This window comes from Lentinus tigrinus (assembly GCF_003813185.1).
Source record: "Lentinus tigrinus ALCF2SS1-7 unplaced genomic scaffold L226scaffold_26, whole genome shotgun sequence".
In the NCBI taxonomy this organism is placed as follows: domain Eukaryota; kingdom Fungi; phylum Basidiomycota; class Agaricomycetes; order Polyporales; family Polyporaceae; genus Lentinus; species Lentinus tigrinus.
In genome coordinates, this window is record NW_027137935.1 from 106,416 (window position 1) to 120,638 (window position 14,223).

Genomic DNA, 14,223 nt, shown 5'->3' on the forward strand with positions numbered 1-14,223 from the left:
AAGCCTCCCCCTTGCGGGCGACCGATACTCGGACGAGCCGCTCATGGAGTCGGTGGATGGCGATCCAACTGCGAACCTTGAATTGAAGGAGAAGTCTGCGGGTTGCAGTCGTCCAACAGGGCTGCTCGGGAGGGGGAACATGGATGGCTTCATTGCGCTGATCATTCGTGCCATGCTGCCGGGCGAGGGCATCGCGACGGGCGCGTTCTCCCCCCTGTCTTCTTCGGCCGGTACTTCCTGCACCGCTGGTTCTGCATCTTGAGTCGCAGGTGGTTCAGCCTGTCCTGCCTGTGCTGCTGTTCCTGGCTCGTTGACGACTTCCTCTTCAGTGTTCTCCGCCTCCGCCTCCCTCTCGAGCCTGCAACACGCTCAGCCAAAGCCCGCGTATGAATGCACGCATGAGAGACGTACGGAACAGGCCCACCACTAAATGCCTTCAGTAACTGTTTCACAATCTTCTCCTTCTTTTGATTGGCTTTGACTCCATGAATCTGTCGCAACAGGTGCGCAAGAATCGCGTTCGTGAGCCCAAACCACCGTCAAAGACTATACCGAAACGCGCTCTTACCTTGGCAATTCGCTGGAGCTCGGAGTAACTCAGATTTTTGAGTCTTTCACTATCCATGATGGATGATAATGGTATGTGCAGAGCGAGACGAGTGCGAGCAGGAGATGGTTGGAGGTGACCGTGCAGGAGCAGCCACTGCATCCTAGCCGACCGGACGCACTCGGCACGTGATGGGGCCGGTCGAGACTCGAGCCAGTTCGTACCTCGCACAACTACCGCACTGGTGCAGTTCGCCCGGACACGTCGTCTCGCTGATTTGTGCTCTCTCTCGCTGGAAAGTCCTTGTGATGGATGGGTGTAGAGAATCGACCTACCTTCGTCCGAGGCTTGAGACCTAGCGCTCAAGAGTCCACATTTTGAACGATTCCCTAAGCACACTCACTTCACAATGTCTCTCACTACGTGCACAGCGAGCTGCAAACGGGCGCCGAGGAGACACACAAACGAATGGGCACAGGTACGCCAGATGCACTCTTGAGCAAACGCGGTTGTGCGAGCTGACCTGAGGTGATCAGTGGCTCTGCATTAGATTCCGCTTGAACTCGCGTCGTGCACGCCTTTCTCCACTATCAGTATGTTCAATTTACCCATGGGAGTGATTCAAGTGCGCGCATGCTGGCACGCTCCCAGGAGAAACCGATATCGCATGGGACATGAGTCCGACGCGGTCACGTTATCACGACGCGCTCCGGGGCAGCCGGTCGACACTCGGTCGACAGCATACGAGGCTTCGGGTTCCTCGACGACAATGTGGTCGGTGCTCGATAAGCCCGCGCTTACCCTCTTATCGTGTTCCCATGCTTCAACTGTGCTCAACCCATTTATGCCACCTTTCTATCAACGTGCGGGCAGCGACTCGGAGCACATCGATTCCCAGAATCCCAATGATCAACGGCAGCCTGCAGGCCCGGACTAGCACCGAGACGTATCGTAAACGATGATGGCAGCTGGTAAGTGTACGTTGACGGCTGCCTGATGCCGACGGCCGCTAATATAGTAGTCGCTTCCCCATGCAGATTCGGCGGACCGTTATCGCAGGAGTATAAGAACACGGACACGTCGACGTGATCTTTAGGCCGCCGACTCTTGCGTGAAGATGCTGCTGCGGGCTGTCGCCTTCTTGGCCCTCGTCTTCCAAACCGTTTGGGTTGGGGCAGAAGTCGCGATCCAGGGCACAGGCCGCACGCTCACACTCGGAGGCGTCTCGTACTTTGTCTCCCCCTCCCCGGTCTCGGCATTGCACGACGTGGCGGCGCTGTCTGTTGCTGCGAAGAGCGCGTCCAGCGGCCTCGTTCCCATCTCGGTCATCCCTACCTCCAAGTTCGTCTTCGACAGCAGTGCCCTGCAAGACACCATCAACGACTGGTCCATCAGGGACGACGTATGGACCAAAGAGTTCCTGACTGGTATGTCGCGCTTTCGTCACGCCGATTCTTCGCGTGCTCATTTTGTCGATTCTTCTTAGGCATCTATGTCACGTATAACGGCACCCGCACCTTCCCGTCTACGTCACTTCTCACCGCACAAAGGAGCTTTGGCATCGACTTCGTCTTGCTGTCGCAGAGCTATCTCTTTGGCGTCCCACTCATGAACGCGCTACCTGCTGGACCGTACATGCTAGAACCTGCCTCTGGCAACATATTCGAAGGTATGTCATTGCAGCCTCGTGCTTGCGAGACCCCTGTAGTGAACGCCTCGATCTGTAGTGTTCCGTCTCTACAACGACGAGAACCAATCTTTCGTCTACGGCACGATCCCTGACGGGAATGGAGGTTTCCAGGTCCTCTCCGCGAGAATCCCCGGCGCGGCCACCGAGACCGTCGGCGTGCCTTCCCGACTCTACTTCACTCCCACCGCCGAAAAACCCCTCGCGGGCATGCGCCTCGCGGTGAAGGACATCTACGACGTCAAGGGCCTCCGTACCGGATGCGGGAACCGCGCCTTCTGGCAGCTCTATCCACCCAAAGAGGCCACCGCACCAGCGATCCAACGGCTCCTCAATGGCGGCATGGTCCTCGTAGGGAAGACGAAGACGTCCCAGTTCGCAAATGGGGAGACCGCGACTGACGATTGGGTCGACCTCCACGCGCCGTACAACCCGCGGGGCGATGGGTACCAGGACGGCAGCAGCTCGTCCACGGGCTCTGGTACTGCCGTGGCGGCTTATCCGTGGCTGGACTTTGCTATCGGCAGCGATACCGGGGGCTCGATGAGGGGCCCTGCTGGCGCAAACGGTGTCTTCGGGAACAGACCGTCGCATGGTGCCGTCTTGCTCAACGACGTTATGCCATTGTCGCCGGAGCTCGACACGGCGGGGATCTTCTCGCGAGACGCCAGGCTGTGGGCGACTGCCGGTCATTGGTGGTACGAAAACTTCACATCGGTGAGTGTCATGACTACCAGCGCATTTCCGAAACCATGCTCATCCTCATTATGCTCCAGTTCTCGCATTTCCCGAAGAAGCTCCTCTTCCCTGTCGACTTCTTCGGCAGCAGCTACCTCACGAACCCGCCCACCACCGGCTCCACCGACGACACCTTCAACACGTTCATCACCAAGCTCGAAGGCTTCCTCAACACGACTCGCACCGAAATGACCCTCGCGGGCAGCTGGAACACGACGAAGCCGGCAAACGTGTCCGCGCCGTCTCTGCAGACGCTCCTCAGCACCACCTACGCAGACCTCATCACACTCGATCAGATCCAACTCGTCGCCGACCCCTTCATCGCCGACTTCGGGGCTGCGAACGGCGGCCGTACGCCGTTCATCGATCCCGCTCCGCTCGCACGGTGGGGCTACGGTCGCGGGCTGCCTGTCGGACGGAAGGAGGAGGCCCTCGCCAACAAGACGATTTTCATGGACTGGTTTTCGAGCGCGGTCGTTCACTCCGACGCAACCACCTGCTCAGACTCTATCCTGCTGTATCCGCAAAGCTCTGGGAGGACGAATTATCGGAATCGGTATATAAGGTGTGTGCGGCACTAAGACTCGGATTGGTTCGAGGCAGACCTCCCTCATGATGATCCGTCACAGCGCGCCCTCTGCACCTTTAGGATTCTCATCCGGACGCATCTCTGTCCATGCTGAAGTGCCCGACATGGTCGTGCCCAGTGAGTTCGCTCCTCCTGTTCGCCAGCCAGTGTACTCTACTGACCGTGCGTGACAGTCGGCGAAGCACCGTTCAATTCAACTATCACTGGGCGGACGGAGTTCCTCCCTGTGACCATCAGCTTCATCGCTGCAAAAGGCTGCGTAAGAACATGCTCTGAACTGTCGTGAGATGCCTCTAAGCTGACGATGACGGTACAGGACCTGATGTTGTTCAACCTTTTCGCAGAATTACAGGACGCGGGGATCATTCGACCAGTTGTTACGGGATCGCGCATGTTTACCTGAGGTCTGTCCCGAGCGGATGTATATATACTGGTATTACAGATAGATACAACTGCCAGAGCGGTGATGGGACAAGAGATAATGCAAGTGGTTTGAATGGTATTTATGTGATTGTGGCAGTGGCATCTCAACGATGCGTAGGTATGCGACGCTGGTGCAAGTGTGCGATGAGAGACTTTGTCGGGTCAAGTGGGGCACAAGATACTGGTAGTACACATACAACTGCAAATAGTGGGGAGTTCCGAGTCGGTGAGACAATGCAAGCGGTTTGTTGGTGTTTCTGCATGTATGATAGTGGTATTTCAACGGCGTGTGAGGTATGCGACGCTGGTCTGGGTGCGCAACTAGAGAGGGTTGGGTGAAGCAGTTCACGAGAAGTACATTAGATAGCGTGTGTGTTCATGGACCGGTTTGAAGCCTGTGCGGAACGTTTCCATCTGTCTATCGGCCTCAGTTGTCGATAGTTGCGTCGCTCCGGACTCGGAGAGATCTTGGCCGCCTGGCACGTAATGCAACTTCGCGCGAGCACAGACGATGTCCGCATCTATAATGAGGCGTCAATGGATATTCGGTAGAAACGACGTCGCCACAGATGGCTCACAGTAGACCGGGGCTGGGATAGACACCGAGCGCGTTGCGCGCGCATACACATGGCAGAGCGCGTAGGAGAGCGCTTGCAAGCTGTCCGGAGTGAAGTTGTTCTCGTCGTAGAGAACATTATAATGAGCTGAGCGGGAAGTCGGTCCTGCGGGTGCTTGCCTGCCTCGCTTAAGCGTAGAGAAGGGCGAGAGGTCAGCCTAAGGGTCGATATACAAGTCACCAGATTGAATGATACTTATCCACTGTGGCTTTGCAGGTAGAAGTCGAATTCGGTGGGATGCGTGATGTCGCTATCGACGATCGTGCCCGCAGGGCAGTTCCCGCTAGGATCGGCTTCTTGTGTGTTCCTTGGGAAGAACCGCACATGATGACGCTTCCCGACCACCAGCATAGTGATCTTGGGTTGAATTCCAAGGGTTACACATGCAGCTAGTTCGCAAAAGACATCAGTATCCCAAGCATCCACATCGACGTTGACGCAAGCCTTGCGTACCCTTCAACTGTGGTAGCTCTGTACAGCCTTGAGAATCATGCACGTCATTAAATAAGACGACGTCAACTCACCTTGCTCAATGACCTTTCGGAACTCGCCCTCCGAAACGCCATCCCTGTAGAAGATGATCCTCTTCAAATTGAAGGGCTTCCTCTCTTTGCCGGTGCGATAGCTCTTGTACAGATTCAAGACGCCTTCCGCCATGTTCTGGAGGTCTTGGATCATCTCCACGCGCCCGGTCTGCACGCGGCACTCGGCGACATACTTCGACGTGTCGGAGTCCACGCTCCCGACGAGTGATGTGAAGGATGGACGCCCCTGCGTGCCGGGTGCCGGGTGAATGACGTCCGCACTGAGATTTACCAGTCAGCACACATATATCCGTAGTGTGGTGGATGCACGTACCCCATAACGATTGTCGGGTTGTGCGGGTCGGTGAGTGCGGGGACTGAGCGTGCTTCCGGGACAGCGTTGATGCCCCCCATCTTGACGTTGATTCTAGTTTGAAGTCAAGTTAGCGACAAATCCGGGCGAGAATGACGTAACACTGCTGCCGTACTTGAGACAGACGTTGGCGTAGTACTGAGGCCTGGCGCGCGAGCACTTCATGCTACTGAGGCATTGTGTAGCCACACCTTGGGTGATGTCACCGAAGCTGGATGTACCAAGTCATCGCCACTCTTAGCTCCTGTCTCACGAGGCTGATACGACGACGTACTGTTTCACCGCATGATACATATCAGCAGAGTTGTCTGGGAGGACGACGACAATAAGCTCAGGGCCGCCTTGCTTCCCGTTCTTCTCGAAGCATTGGCGTCCAACCTCACGTAGTTGCTATGCAAATGATGAGTACAAATACACATCCGCGTCAAGCTAGGAGATACTCACATCTGCAATCCTTCCGGCCGAGTGCTGATAGCTTATGATTGGATCCGTCTCTCGGATCTGCATGCCTAGGGATGACGGCGTCAGCACTCGACGGAGAACAAGGGTCAGTAGTATGATTGCACGAACCGGTAGCTCGGAACATCGGAACGAAGCCCGAGACCATCTCCCGCGCCATCTCCGGCCGGAAACGTTGCTGACGTTCATAGATCACCACGACCCAGCGGTTGATCGTCGCCGGCTGATAGAACTTCTTGTCGATCCTGGTCATATTCGCACAAAGTTAGTTCGAACACAAATTCTGGCTGACTGACTCCTCAAATACAACTCACAGGTTCCATTCACCATCCCTAGGTTGCTGCAAGAACACGTTGAGCAAGACAGAGGCAACAGAGTAGAAGATCGCTTACTATCGTGGGCTGCTTGCTCTCACTACTGTACCTCAGGGTCGGCGCAGCCAGGACGCGGGCCTGCACAGTCATGGGACCGGCGGTCTCCTCGACCTGCATACCAAATTCCTAGTTGACGACGTCTGCGGTCAGCGGCTTTCTTTCCATTTACGAGCAGGAAGATACATACCCTCACGTATTCCGATTGGCCGTAGGCAAGGGTTCGCAGCCCCTCGCGTATGCTGTTCAAGCGCTCCGGGGGGCTCTTTGCTGCGAAGGACAGTACGTCGGTGACCTTGTCCGGCGGGACCTGCTTGCGCATGAACTGGCCCTCCGGGACGACACAGCACTCCATGGGAATCTGCGCCCCGGACCCAAGCTGTAGGTACAGTCAGCATATAGATCATCGATGTATATGCGGGAAATGTCGACGGACCTGAACACACACGATGTCCGGAAAGCGCAGGGTGTAGTTGTGAACCGTCCGGAAATACTGTGCGACGGTTACGGTCCTACCCTCTCGGTTGGTAAAGGATAGCTGGTTGGCACCGGCGGGCGTGAGCTTCGCCACCGGACGCGGGTTGCGAGAGGTAGGTCCGGCGGGAGCTTGACCAGGAATCTGCACATGGATACGGACGCCGGACAGGAACCGTTGAAGCCTCAGACGTTCTCTCTCGGGAAATCCCCGGGTTGGTGCGAGCATGTTTGGATCACGTTGGCGACTGAGGAAGTCGAGAGCAAGGTCGATGATGCTTCCGGGCTTGTACATGAACCCAGTGGTGATGTCGACGTTGATCAAAAGGCGGTTGATGGCGGGGCGCACGGACTGGAAGTAACCACGCCAGAGGACGATACCGCCCCCGATGTCCTTCGTCTCGCGGTTGGTGAAGAACGACCTCACGTTGAATGGATAGTCCAAGGACGGCTGCATCCTGATGACTACGTTCAAAGCCTACCACGTATTAGACTAAGTTCGGCGGCGTTCATGAAGAATCCCTGACAGCACTTACCGTGATGGCTGTCAGAACATCGTTGTCATGCGACTGTTTTCCAGCGACGAACCGTCGTAAAACCCTGGAGGATGCTTAGTCAGGGGGAAAAGCGAAGCCGACGAAAACGACGAAGACGTACTCTGTGTTGATCGTGTTTACGAGGGTCAGCTTGACCTTGTGCATCTTGGGGCCCCGTCTCCGTTCGCCTTCCGCTGCAGGTGCTTGGGAAGAGGCGGGCGTGTCTGTCAACGGGAAAGTGAACTGCGAAGTGGACATCAGCACAATATGTCTGAACGTGAATGACGGGATATTCGCATACCTCTCGTGTGTCGTCCGGTCCGAGAGGAAGCTGCCGTGGAGCGAACATGTTCTTCCTCCCGTCATACACCGCTGGAGGGGTGAACACGTCTGGAGCGGCCACCGTTTGCAGGCGCCTTATGATCTCCATATTAAGACGTGCAGGGAGCGTCTTGTTCTCGGAGTCGATGACTATGTCAACATGAACTGCGTGAGAGAGAAACACTGCAAGAAGATGCGCGGACCCGTACCAACTACATAGAACGAGGGAGGGGTAAGCGATGGATTCAATTCTGCGAACCTAGCGAGAGACGTACCATCATAGTGATAGACACTTCCCTCCGGGGTAGACGTTACGAAGTGGTTCGTGTAAACGTTCAAAGAACGACCGCTCGTGCCAAACGCCGTCCGCTTCACGCCGATGGTTGTGATATGTGCACGTGCGTCCGGAAGGGCTCGAGTTATACCGGGTGCGTCAGGAGGTCGAGCAGGGGCAGCACCGATCGCGCTTGTAGTCTGACTTGGCACCGAGGGTGCGCCGGCCTGACCGCGACCACGACCACGCCCCGGAGGTGCTCCCCGAAAACTAGGTGGGGGGCCACCCGCGCTTGGAGGACCGCCGCGTGCACCACGACCGGACGGAGTGCTGCTTGGAGGTCCACCGCGAGCCCCACCTCTAGCGCCTCTCCCGCGGGGTGCACCTCTACCGCGATCTCCAGGGACGTTGCCACTAGGAGCACGGGGTGGCATGTTGCTGATAGTCGTCGAAGTGCTCTAGATGGACTCCCGAGGGGGGAAGGAGAGTGCCACGAGGAGGAAGCAGAAGTCCTTGCTTATAACGAGAGAGAGACTGGCTGCGGGTGCTTGCTGCGGTAGGTATGAACGTGGTGCACGGCCACGCCCCTTCACCGTGTACGGTACCTGAATGGAAGACCGGCGAGAACACCGTTAATGTCAGGGCAATGCTTCGCTCACGAGTCTCGCGTTGCGGGCCCCCTCCGAGAGGCTGGTCAGTGGTACATACAGGACTGTTTCGCGACGGAGACCATACAAAAGACTCTTCAGTATACGACGAAACACACCATTGCGTATATGACATACCTGCCAAGCATCACAATTTCCAGCGAATTCCGACTTGAGTGGTTGATATTGTGATGTTGTGCGTGCTGCGGTAAGAAGATCTTGAGATGAGCAGGTCAAATATAGATGGCTTCCCGACGATCGAGGTGAGCATCCTAAGAATGGAGAAGCAGATTGTGTTCGATTGTGACTCGCAACGGGTGCCAGACACCAGGACACATGTCGAGGCGCGAATGGCATGAGGCGCGGGTCATCGGATTGATCACCGAGGTTTGCCCCATGAGACGGGCATAGTCACATAGTCTGTTGCATGGTTAGCAGAGGCAAAAATCTTAGTTACTTTTAATAACAAGAGCGTCGTGGGTCACATGCACATGCGATTGCATAGGACTAACATATGTCCTTGAGTCGTTGCCAGGTCCATCCTCGGACGACTGGCGCCTATGCCGCGATTCAAGCCCTCATATGTTTAACGCTTGAACCAATTGAACAAGATGTCAGTAGAGCTGCAACGCAAGTAGAAGCCTCTCTACTCACCGACAACGCAGAACTTGGGACGTTGGGAACATGAGGGCGAGAACAAGGTCAGAAACGCGCGTCTATCTTGCCGGGCCTCGATCCTCCACGTGGCACGTGTCGCTTCCTCCGCAGACCTTGAACCAAATACGGAACTCCCCTTCAAAGTTCACGACAACAGGATGAGGGGATTCTCATCGCGTAAGAACAAAGTATCTGTCAAGAGAGGAGTGTCTCACGAAAAGACACTATAAGTACTGACGCAGTTCAGAGCTCATTGCATCGTTCGTTGACCGACCCTCCTCATCCTAGTGCGGCTCCCGAGTCGGAAGTCCCCAGTCAGCACGAAGAACACATATACCACACAACCTTGATACCACTGCATCTCGCCGACCATGTACTCTGTCCGCATCGCCAAGACCTTCACGCTCATTTTCCTCTCTCTCGCATATCTCGGTACGTCCCCGGGTCGCTTCAGGCTTCAGCCGAGAAACTTCAACTGGACTAACGCATTCTCGATCCACAGCGGCCGCGTCACCCGCACCCATCGACCCTCAGCAGGCAAACGTCATCGCTGAGAGCCACAACGCGGCATGCTCAGGGCCTCAAGGATGTGTCGGGGTGAGCATGAACCGGGACTGAGCAGTCGTCGTTCGAAACTGGACGCTGACCGAACTTATCCTCCAGGCAAACGGCACCGTCGCCGTCGAGACGACTTCGGGTGCATCACGATCCGTAGCAGTGTCTTCCGGGGCACTCGTGGCCGCGGTCGCACTGGCGGGTCTTCTGTAATCATGCCGCACTCACGACTCGGAGTCACGACGAACGAGCCTAGACGGACTCGGACGGCTACCATATCATTCGTACAGATCACGATTGTCCACAGGGACTGCAGCTCGGACTGCCATTCGTTGACACTGCATCGCTATGTATCCACAATTAATTCATCAGGGCGCAATGTAGAACACCATCCACCACACATGAGAATACTTCTTGTTACTAGGAAGCACGACCTTCGCAGTAAAACTCTGCTCGCCTGAGTGGACTCAGAAGAGGTATGCGATTGCGCCTCGGCACTTGCTCTCGACTCATCCTCAGCAGTAGAATCTGAACCCTGCATAAAGCAGTTGTATGAGCAGGGGTGATTCCGCAAAGCCCGATTCTGATACTCATGAAGGCAACTTCGTCACGTCGAGGTTTAACCTACTAGTCTGAGCGAGGGGGAGGAGACGCCCTCAGGCACTCTGAGTTACATGTATCAACCAGGGCTAGCGCCGAACGTTGAACGCTGAGTCCCGAGTGATACAAGTACGCTCGCATCCTAGCCCGGCGCCGCGGAGACCACTGCCACTCCGACAAGACGAAGACACACCGCTCCGACATCCGACAGTCCCCGGGAGTCTGTGTCTCCCGGCTCATCGCGGGACCGCACAGTACGGGTACAGACACTCGAAGACAGCAAGTACAGCTACGTACCTGACCTCGCACACTGCAGGCAGCCGGCCTTCTACCTCGAGGCCGGAAGGCTGAAGCCTATCTTGCCTATGTACCCGGCCATGAGTGCCGAGTGCGAGTGCTGAATGATGCGGTCTGCTGATCGGTGCGCTCATGACGCACGCACGTACCCAGCCTGTGCCGTCTAGTATGTGGTATGCAGTATGTAGTTATGAGAGTGGAGAACGCGCGGCAAGACGTAATAGCACCTACCGTCTGCCTGCCTTCAGGCTTCTCCCATGCCATGTCATGCCATGGTGCGTCACGGATGGCGTTCCCGGGACCCGGGGCATACCGAGGGCGAGAAGACCGCCATGCGATACTGCGAGTATACAGTTTTGCGAGCCCGACGGGGATGGCCAGTCTATACGATCATGATCGACATACGGATGAGACCGAAACAGCTCTAACCCACTCACCTTCCCCTCGGCCTGAAGTTGAAGCCGCTCGAGCAGCAGTCCAACCCATACAAGGTTCCGAGTACACGATCCCTAGTCGGACTCGAGCCACCCACACTGGCAGATAATCTCGCCTCAAGGCAAAAGGCGAGAAGCCCCGCGCGCGCGGTGTGAGAACGACTCGACATTGAAACTTGGAAGTCGCGCCCTGCCGCTTCCTTCTCTGGTCCTCGGTGCCGTAAGGATGAGCTGCGCGGTTAGGTAAGGGACCTCCGACGTGCGAGAGCAAGGTTCAGCCACTGACATATGGGTGTTGATTGAAAAAGAAGCTATAGCGTTCACGGACAATGAGGTACGCGCGGCGTTAAAGCGGGGACTCGCGGTTGAGAGTCCTCAGTGCTCACTTCACGTCGTTAGGCCAGTCGCCTCGCATTCGGACTCCTCTATCAACATTGCATGATCAAGAGCCTATGTTGATAACCAACATCAGCCCGTGTACCAGAATCCCGTATACCAACAAAGAACTCACCCACCCTCACTGTGGACCGCCAGGACGAACCGAGCAGCATCAGCACCGATCCGGGTACCTGCCGTGCGCAGCTGCGCTGACTTCGGAGGTCCGCGCAAGGACCTTCGAAGTCCAAGTTCACGGCCTTCCCGTGCGAGCCTGATATCGCCAGGCTACCGTCCACGCCCCATGCCGTACGACTAATACGTACTATGTATGTAGTGACATGGCAGGCCTGAGCCCGCGCGCCGTCCCGTGCGTTTGTACGTCTGAGGTGCCCCAGTCCGGTCCGGGTCCGTCGCACTCGCAGCCTTGGATGGTAAAGTGTGTGTGTGTGGGGGTGGGGGTGCAATGTGCACAGAAGCCTGAGTCTAAGCGAGCCCGACTAGGCCGCCTGGGCTACTTGAACTGAGTGCTGAGAAGTGAGGATCGACCATGGCAAGACGTGCCTTAGATGACATACATAGCTATAGCCAACATCGGCCATAAGCGACTCCTACGGCCGCGCGCTGAGCGTTGACACGCCCTCCGCATCGCCGGGGCTGTTCCTAACCTAGTAACTCTTCTGGAATTCTGTTGGGCCATGTCAAGGCGTGCGTCGTGGCCGCCACGCGACCGTCACCACAGGCCAAGTAGTAAGTGGTAAGTGGCATGTATCTCGGAAGCAAACACCCAGCCGGGACCAGCGGTGCTTCCTTTCCTCGATCGACGACTCGGCAAATGCAAACGGCGGGGTCGAAGGAACGCCTACAAAGCGTGTTAATCAGCGCAGGTCCGACGTCGTGCTACGAGACTTTCTGTTGCGCACTTACCCCCATCATGTACATGTACCTCGTGCAATCGTGCAGTTGCGACCCGCTAGGGCCCTTGTGCCTTCTAAGTCCCAAGGACGCCCTGTTTAGTCCGTCCCGCCGGCACCGGCACTTGCACTTGCACCAGCGTTGCGCGGTGCTTCCATTCTTCACCATCAGCAGCAGAAGCGGCGGCGGGCAGGGAACAAGGACGAGGGCCGCCGGCCTTAGTTACAATAGCGTCGTCGTCGTCGTAGCATCGATAAGTACATATGTAGTGCATAGCAGCACTCACGCAGCCGCTTTCGCTCGTCCTGCCAATGCCATGGAACATGCACAACGCCGCCGCTTGTCGCTTGTCCCGGTCGCGGGACCGTCCCGGATGGGAATCGCACAGACAAGGACGGGAGGTTGAGTCGGGGGGAAGGACTCGGAGTCGGAGGCTGTGCGACGCACAATGAACTCGCCGACCACCTGACCACACCCCACACAACGTGCCAACGGCCGCACTGCGTGTGAGCTCGACAAAGTCGCCGCAGAAGGTTAAACAGCCCGGATGTACAAACAGCCTGCCATTCCAGGAAAGGAGGGCAGGCTCGGCAACTGGCAACTGCGCCTCGTGCCCCGCGCACGCTGCATTCGGGAGGCACAATGCATACTGCATACTGCACACAGCACAGTGCACGCCGTGGGGATTCGGATTGATGTTTTGGGGAACGGCGATGCTCGGAAGGGGGCCGATAACGAGGCGCAAGTACAGGTCGGTCCGGCGAGTGAGTAAGTACTTAGGTACTGGCGCCGCGTCCGCATCCGCGGCCGGTCCAGCGCACGGTGCCTTTCGGGGAACGAGGCGTCTTCTGAGTTCTCCGCCTTCGCGCTTGACAGGGAAGGCCGCCGCGGTACACACTCGATCCGTAGAAGACCCGTGTGCGCTGCGCAGGAAGCACAATCGCCACCTCGCATGTGCTTTATCCCTCTGTCCGGATATCTGTGCATAGGCAGAGTTCTAGAGAGGCATCATGCATGTGGATATCGCGGCTCGCCGCTGAGTACGCCGGACGGAGGTCAATGAAAGCAAGTTGCAAGTGACACTCCGAACAGCGTACGGGACGGCGTCTCGGGACCTCGGACCCCACGCGCGGCGAGCAATTGAGTTTCCGGGCCTGACAAGGGCATCATGCATCATTGTTTCCAAATTCCCATCAGACGCAGCCTGAGCCGCCGGCGAGGACGATGATCTCTCTGCAGAGACTTGCCGCAAAGCTTCGGGGCGCCGACGATATCCCACCAGCCACGTCCGAGAAGGCTTCCCACTATGTACCAGGAGACGCATGTGTCCTGGTCCTGGACTCCTGGTACATTGATTCCCAGCCACCTGAGAGATATCAGCTTCTCTTGAGTCTCTCCGACGGAGGGGGATCAGCGCACGAGTACCCGTCTGCCAAATACCAAATATTTGCTCGTCTTTGTCGCCCATACGTCCGCCTCAAACACTCTCGAAGTTGGGCCACTGTTCTGCCAGACGCGCATGGCGCCATTGCAAGCGTCCCTCTCTGCTCCCGGGCTTGGAGCTGAGCGTTAGAACTTAGGATGAGGGGTTTGTACGGTCGCGCTGTAACAATGAGGGGCTTGTGTGCTTGGGAACAAACATCAGGCGGCACTCAACCCCATGATAGAAGCCTCATAAGCCCATCTCATAGCACATGGGGATGCCGGCTGGACGAAGCGAGCCCCCACACTGCAAGTTGAAGAAGAAGGTCGCGTGCACAGGATCATTTAGACTTTCAGGTTCGTGTGGCACGATACCACAGTGACACCG

The 14,223-nt window shown here is 56.8% G+C and overlaps 6 protein-coding genes across 6 annotated transcripts in view; 2 read left to right on the top strand and 4 right to left on the bottom strand.

The window, feature by feature from the left end:
* The window catches only part of L226DRAFT_562076 (uncharacterized protein), a 1,602-nt gene extending 934 nt beyond the window's left edge, over positions 1–668 (bottom strand). Inside the window, exons 1-3 of the mRNA XM_067683486.1 lie at positions 569–668; positions 412–491; positions 77–358 (exon numbers count right to left, since the gene is read on the bottom strand). Of these exons, the coding sequence (XP_067532433.1) occupies positions 77–358; positions 412–491; positions 569–625 (419 nt within the window). The 5' untranslated portion in view covers positions 626–668. The remainder of the gene's footprint in view (positions 1–76; positions 359–411; positions 492–568) is intronic.
* Positions 669–1,664: 996 nt separating this feature from the next.
* Positions 1,665–3,964, top strand: L226DRAFT_547120 (amidase signature enzyme; the record flags this gene model as incomplete). The annotated part of the gene is made up of 7 exons (XM_067682473.1): positions 1,665–1,974; positions 2,034–2,216; positions 2,275–2,951; positions 3,011–3,537; positions 3,602–3,678; positions 3,735–3,820; positions 3,878–3,964. The coding sequence occupies 7 exons, from the start codon at positions 1,665–1,667 to the stop codon at positions 3,962–3,964; spliced, it is 1,947 nt and encodes a 648-aa protein (XP_067532434.1).
* Positions 3,942–8,759, bottom strand: L226DRAFT_537610 (argonaute-like protein). The gene is given in 20 exon segments (XM_067681347.1): positions 3,942–4,505; positions 4,563–4,735; positions 4,801–4,990; positions 5,055–5,072; positions 5,126–5,406; positions 5,460–5,552; positions 5,614–5,709; positions 5,773–5,888; positions 5,943–6,007; positions 6,069–6,202; positions 6,272–6,297; positions 6,350–6,457; positions 6,519–6,707; positions 6,765–7,280; positions 7,339–7,402; positions 7,460–7,581; positions 7,640–7,809; positions 7,915–7,918; positions 7,936–8,645; positions 8,719–8,759. The coding sequence occupies 19 exon segments, from the start codon at positions 8,365–8,367 to the stop codon at positions 4,330–4,332; spliced, it is 2,973 nt and encodes a 990-aa protein (XP_067532435.1). The 5' UTR covers positions 8,368–8,645; positions 8,719–8,759; the 3' UTR covers positions 3,942–4,329.
* An 849-nt stretch (positions 8,760–9,608) lies between these two features.
* On the top strand, positions 9,609–10,005 carry L226DRAFT_573540 (uncharacterized protein; the record flags this gene model as incomplete). The annotated part of the gene is made up of 3 exons (XM_067684871.1): positions 9,609–9,669; positions 9,740–9,834; positions 9,901–10,005. 3 exons carry the CDS (start codon positions 9,609–9,611, stop codon positions 10,003–10,005), a joined length of 261 nt encoding a protein of 86 aa, XP_067532436.1.
* A 2,243-nt stretch (positions 10,006–12,248) lies between these two features.
* On the bottom strand, positions 12,249–13,215 carry L226DRAFT_163901 (uncharacterized protein). Its single transcript, XM_067672572.1, has 2 exons — positions 12,426–13,215; positions 12,249–12,360 (listed from the first exon to the last, which is right to left on the bottom strand). The coding sequence occupies exon 1, from the start codon at positions 13,066–13,068 to the stop codon at positions 12,490–12,492; it is 579 nt and encodes a 192-aa protein (XP_067532437.1). The 5' UTR covers positions 13,069–13,215; the 3' UTR covers positions 12,249–12,360; positions 12,426–12,489.
* A 39-nt stretch (positions 13,216–13,254) lies between these two features.
* Positions 13,255–14,182, bottom strand: L226DRAFT_163937 (uncharacterized protein). The gene has a single exon (XM_067672573.1). The coding sequence runs from the start codon at positions 13,879–13,881 to the stop codon at positions 13,411–13,413; it is 471 nt and encodes a 156-aa protein (XP_067532438.1). The 5' UTR covers positions 13,882–14,182; the 3' UTR covers positions 13,255–13,410.
* Positions 14,183–14,223: the final 41 nt, after the last annotated feature.

Bases quoted from the DNA above. Each gene is read 5' to 3' on its own strand.
- L226DRAFT_537610 (XM_067681347.1), bottom strand. From the start codon at position 8,367: ATGCCACCCCGTGCTCCTAGTGGCAACGTCCCTGGAGATCGCGGTAGA. The intron at 6,203-6,271 runs GTGAGTTGTATT...GAATATGACCAG, and splicing joins AGGGATGGTGAATGGAACCT to GATCGACAAGAAGTTCTATC. The intron at 5,889-5,942 runs GTGAGTATCTCC...TCATTTGCATAG, and splicing joins CGGCCGGAAGGATTGCAGAT to CAACTACGTGAGGTTGGACG.
- L226DRAFT_163937 (XM_067672573.1), bottom strand. From the start codon at position 13,881: ATGGGCGACAAAGACGAGCAAATATTTGGTATTTGGCAGACGGGTACT.
- L226DRAFT_163901 (XM_067672572.1), bottom strand. From the start codon at position 13,068: ATGCAGTATGCATTGTGCCTCCCGAATGCAGCGTGCGCGGGGCACGAG.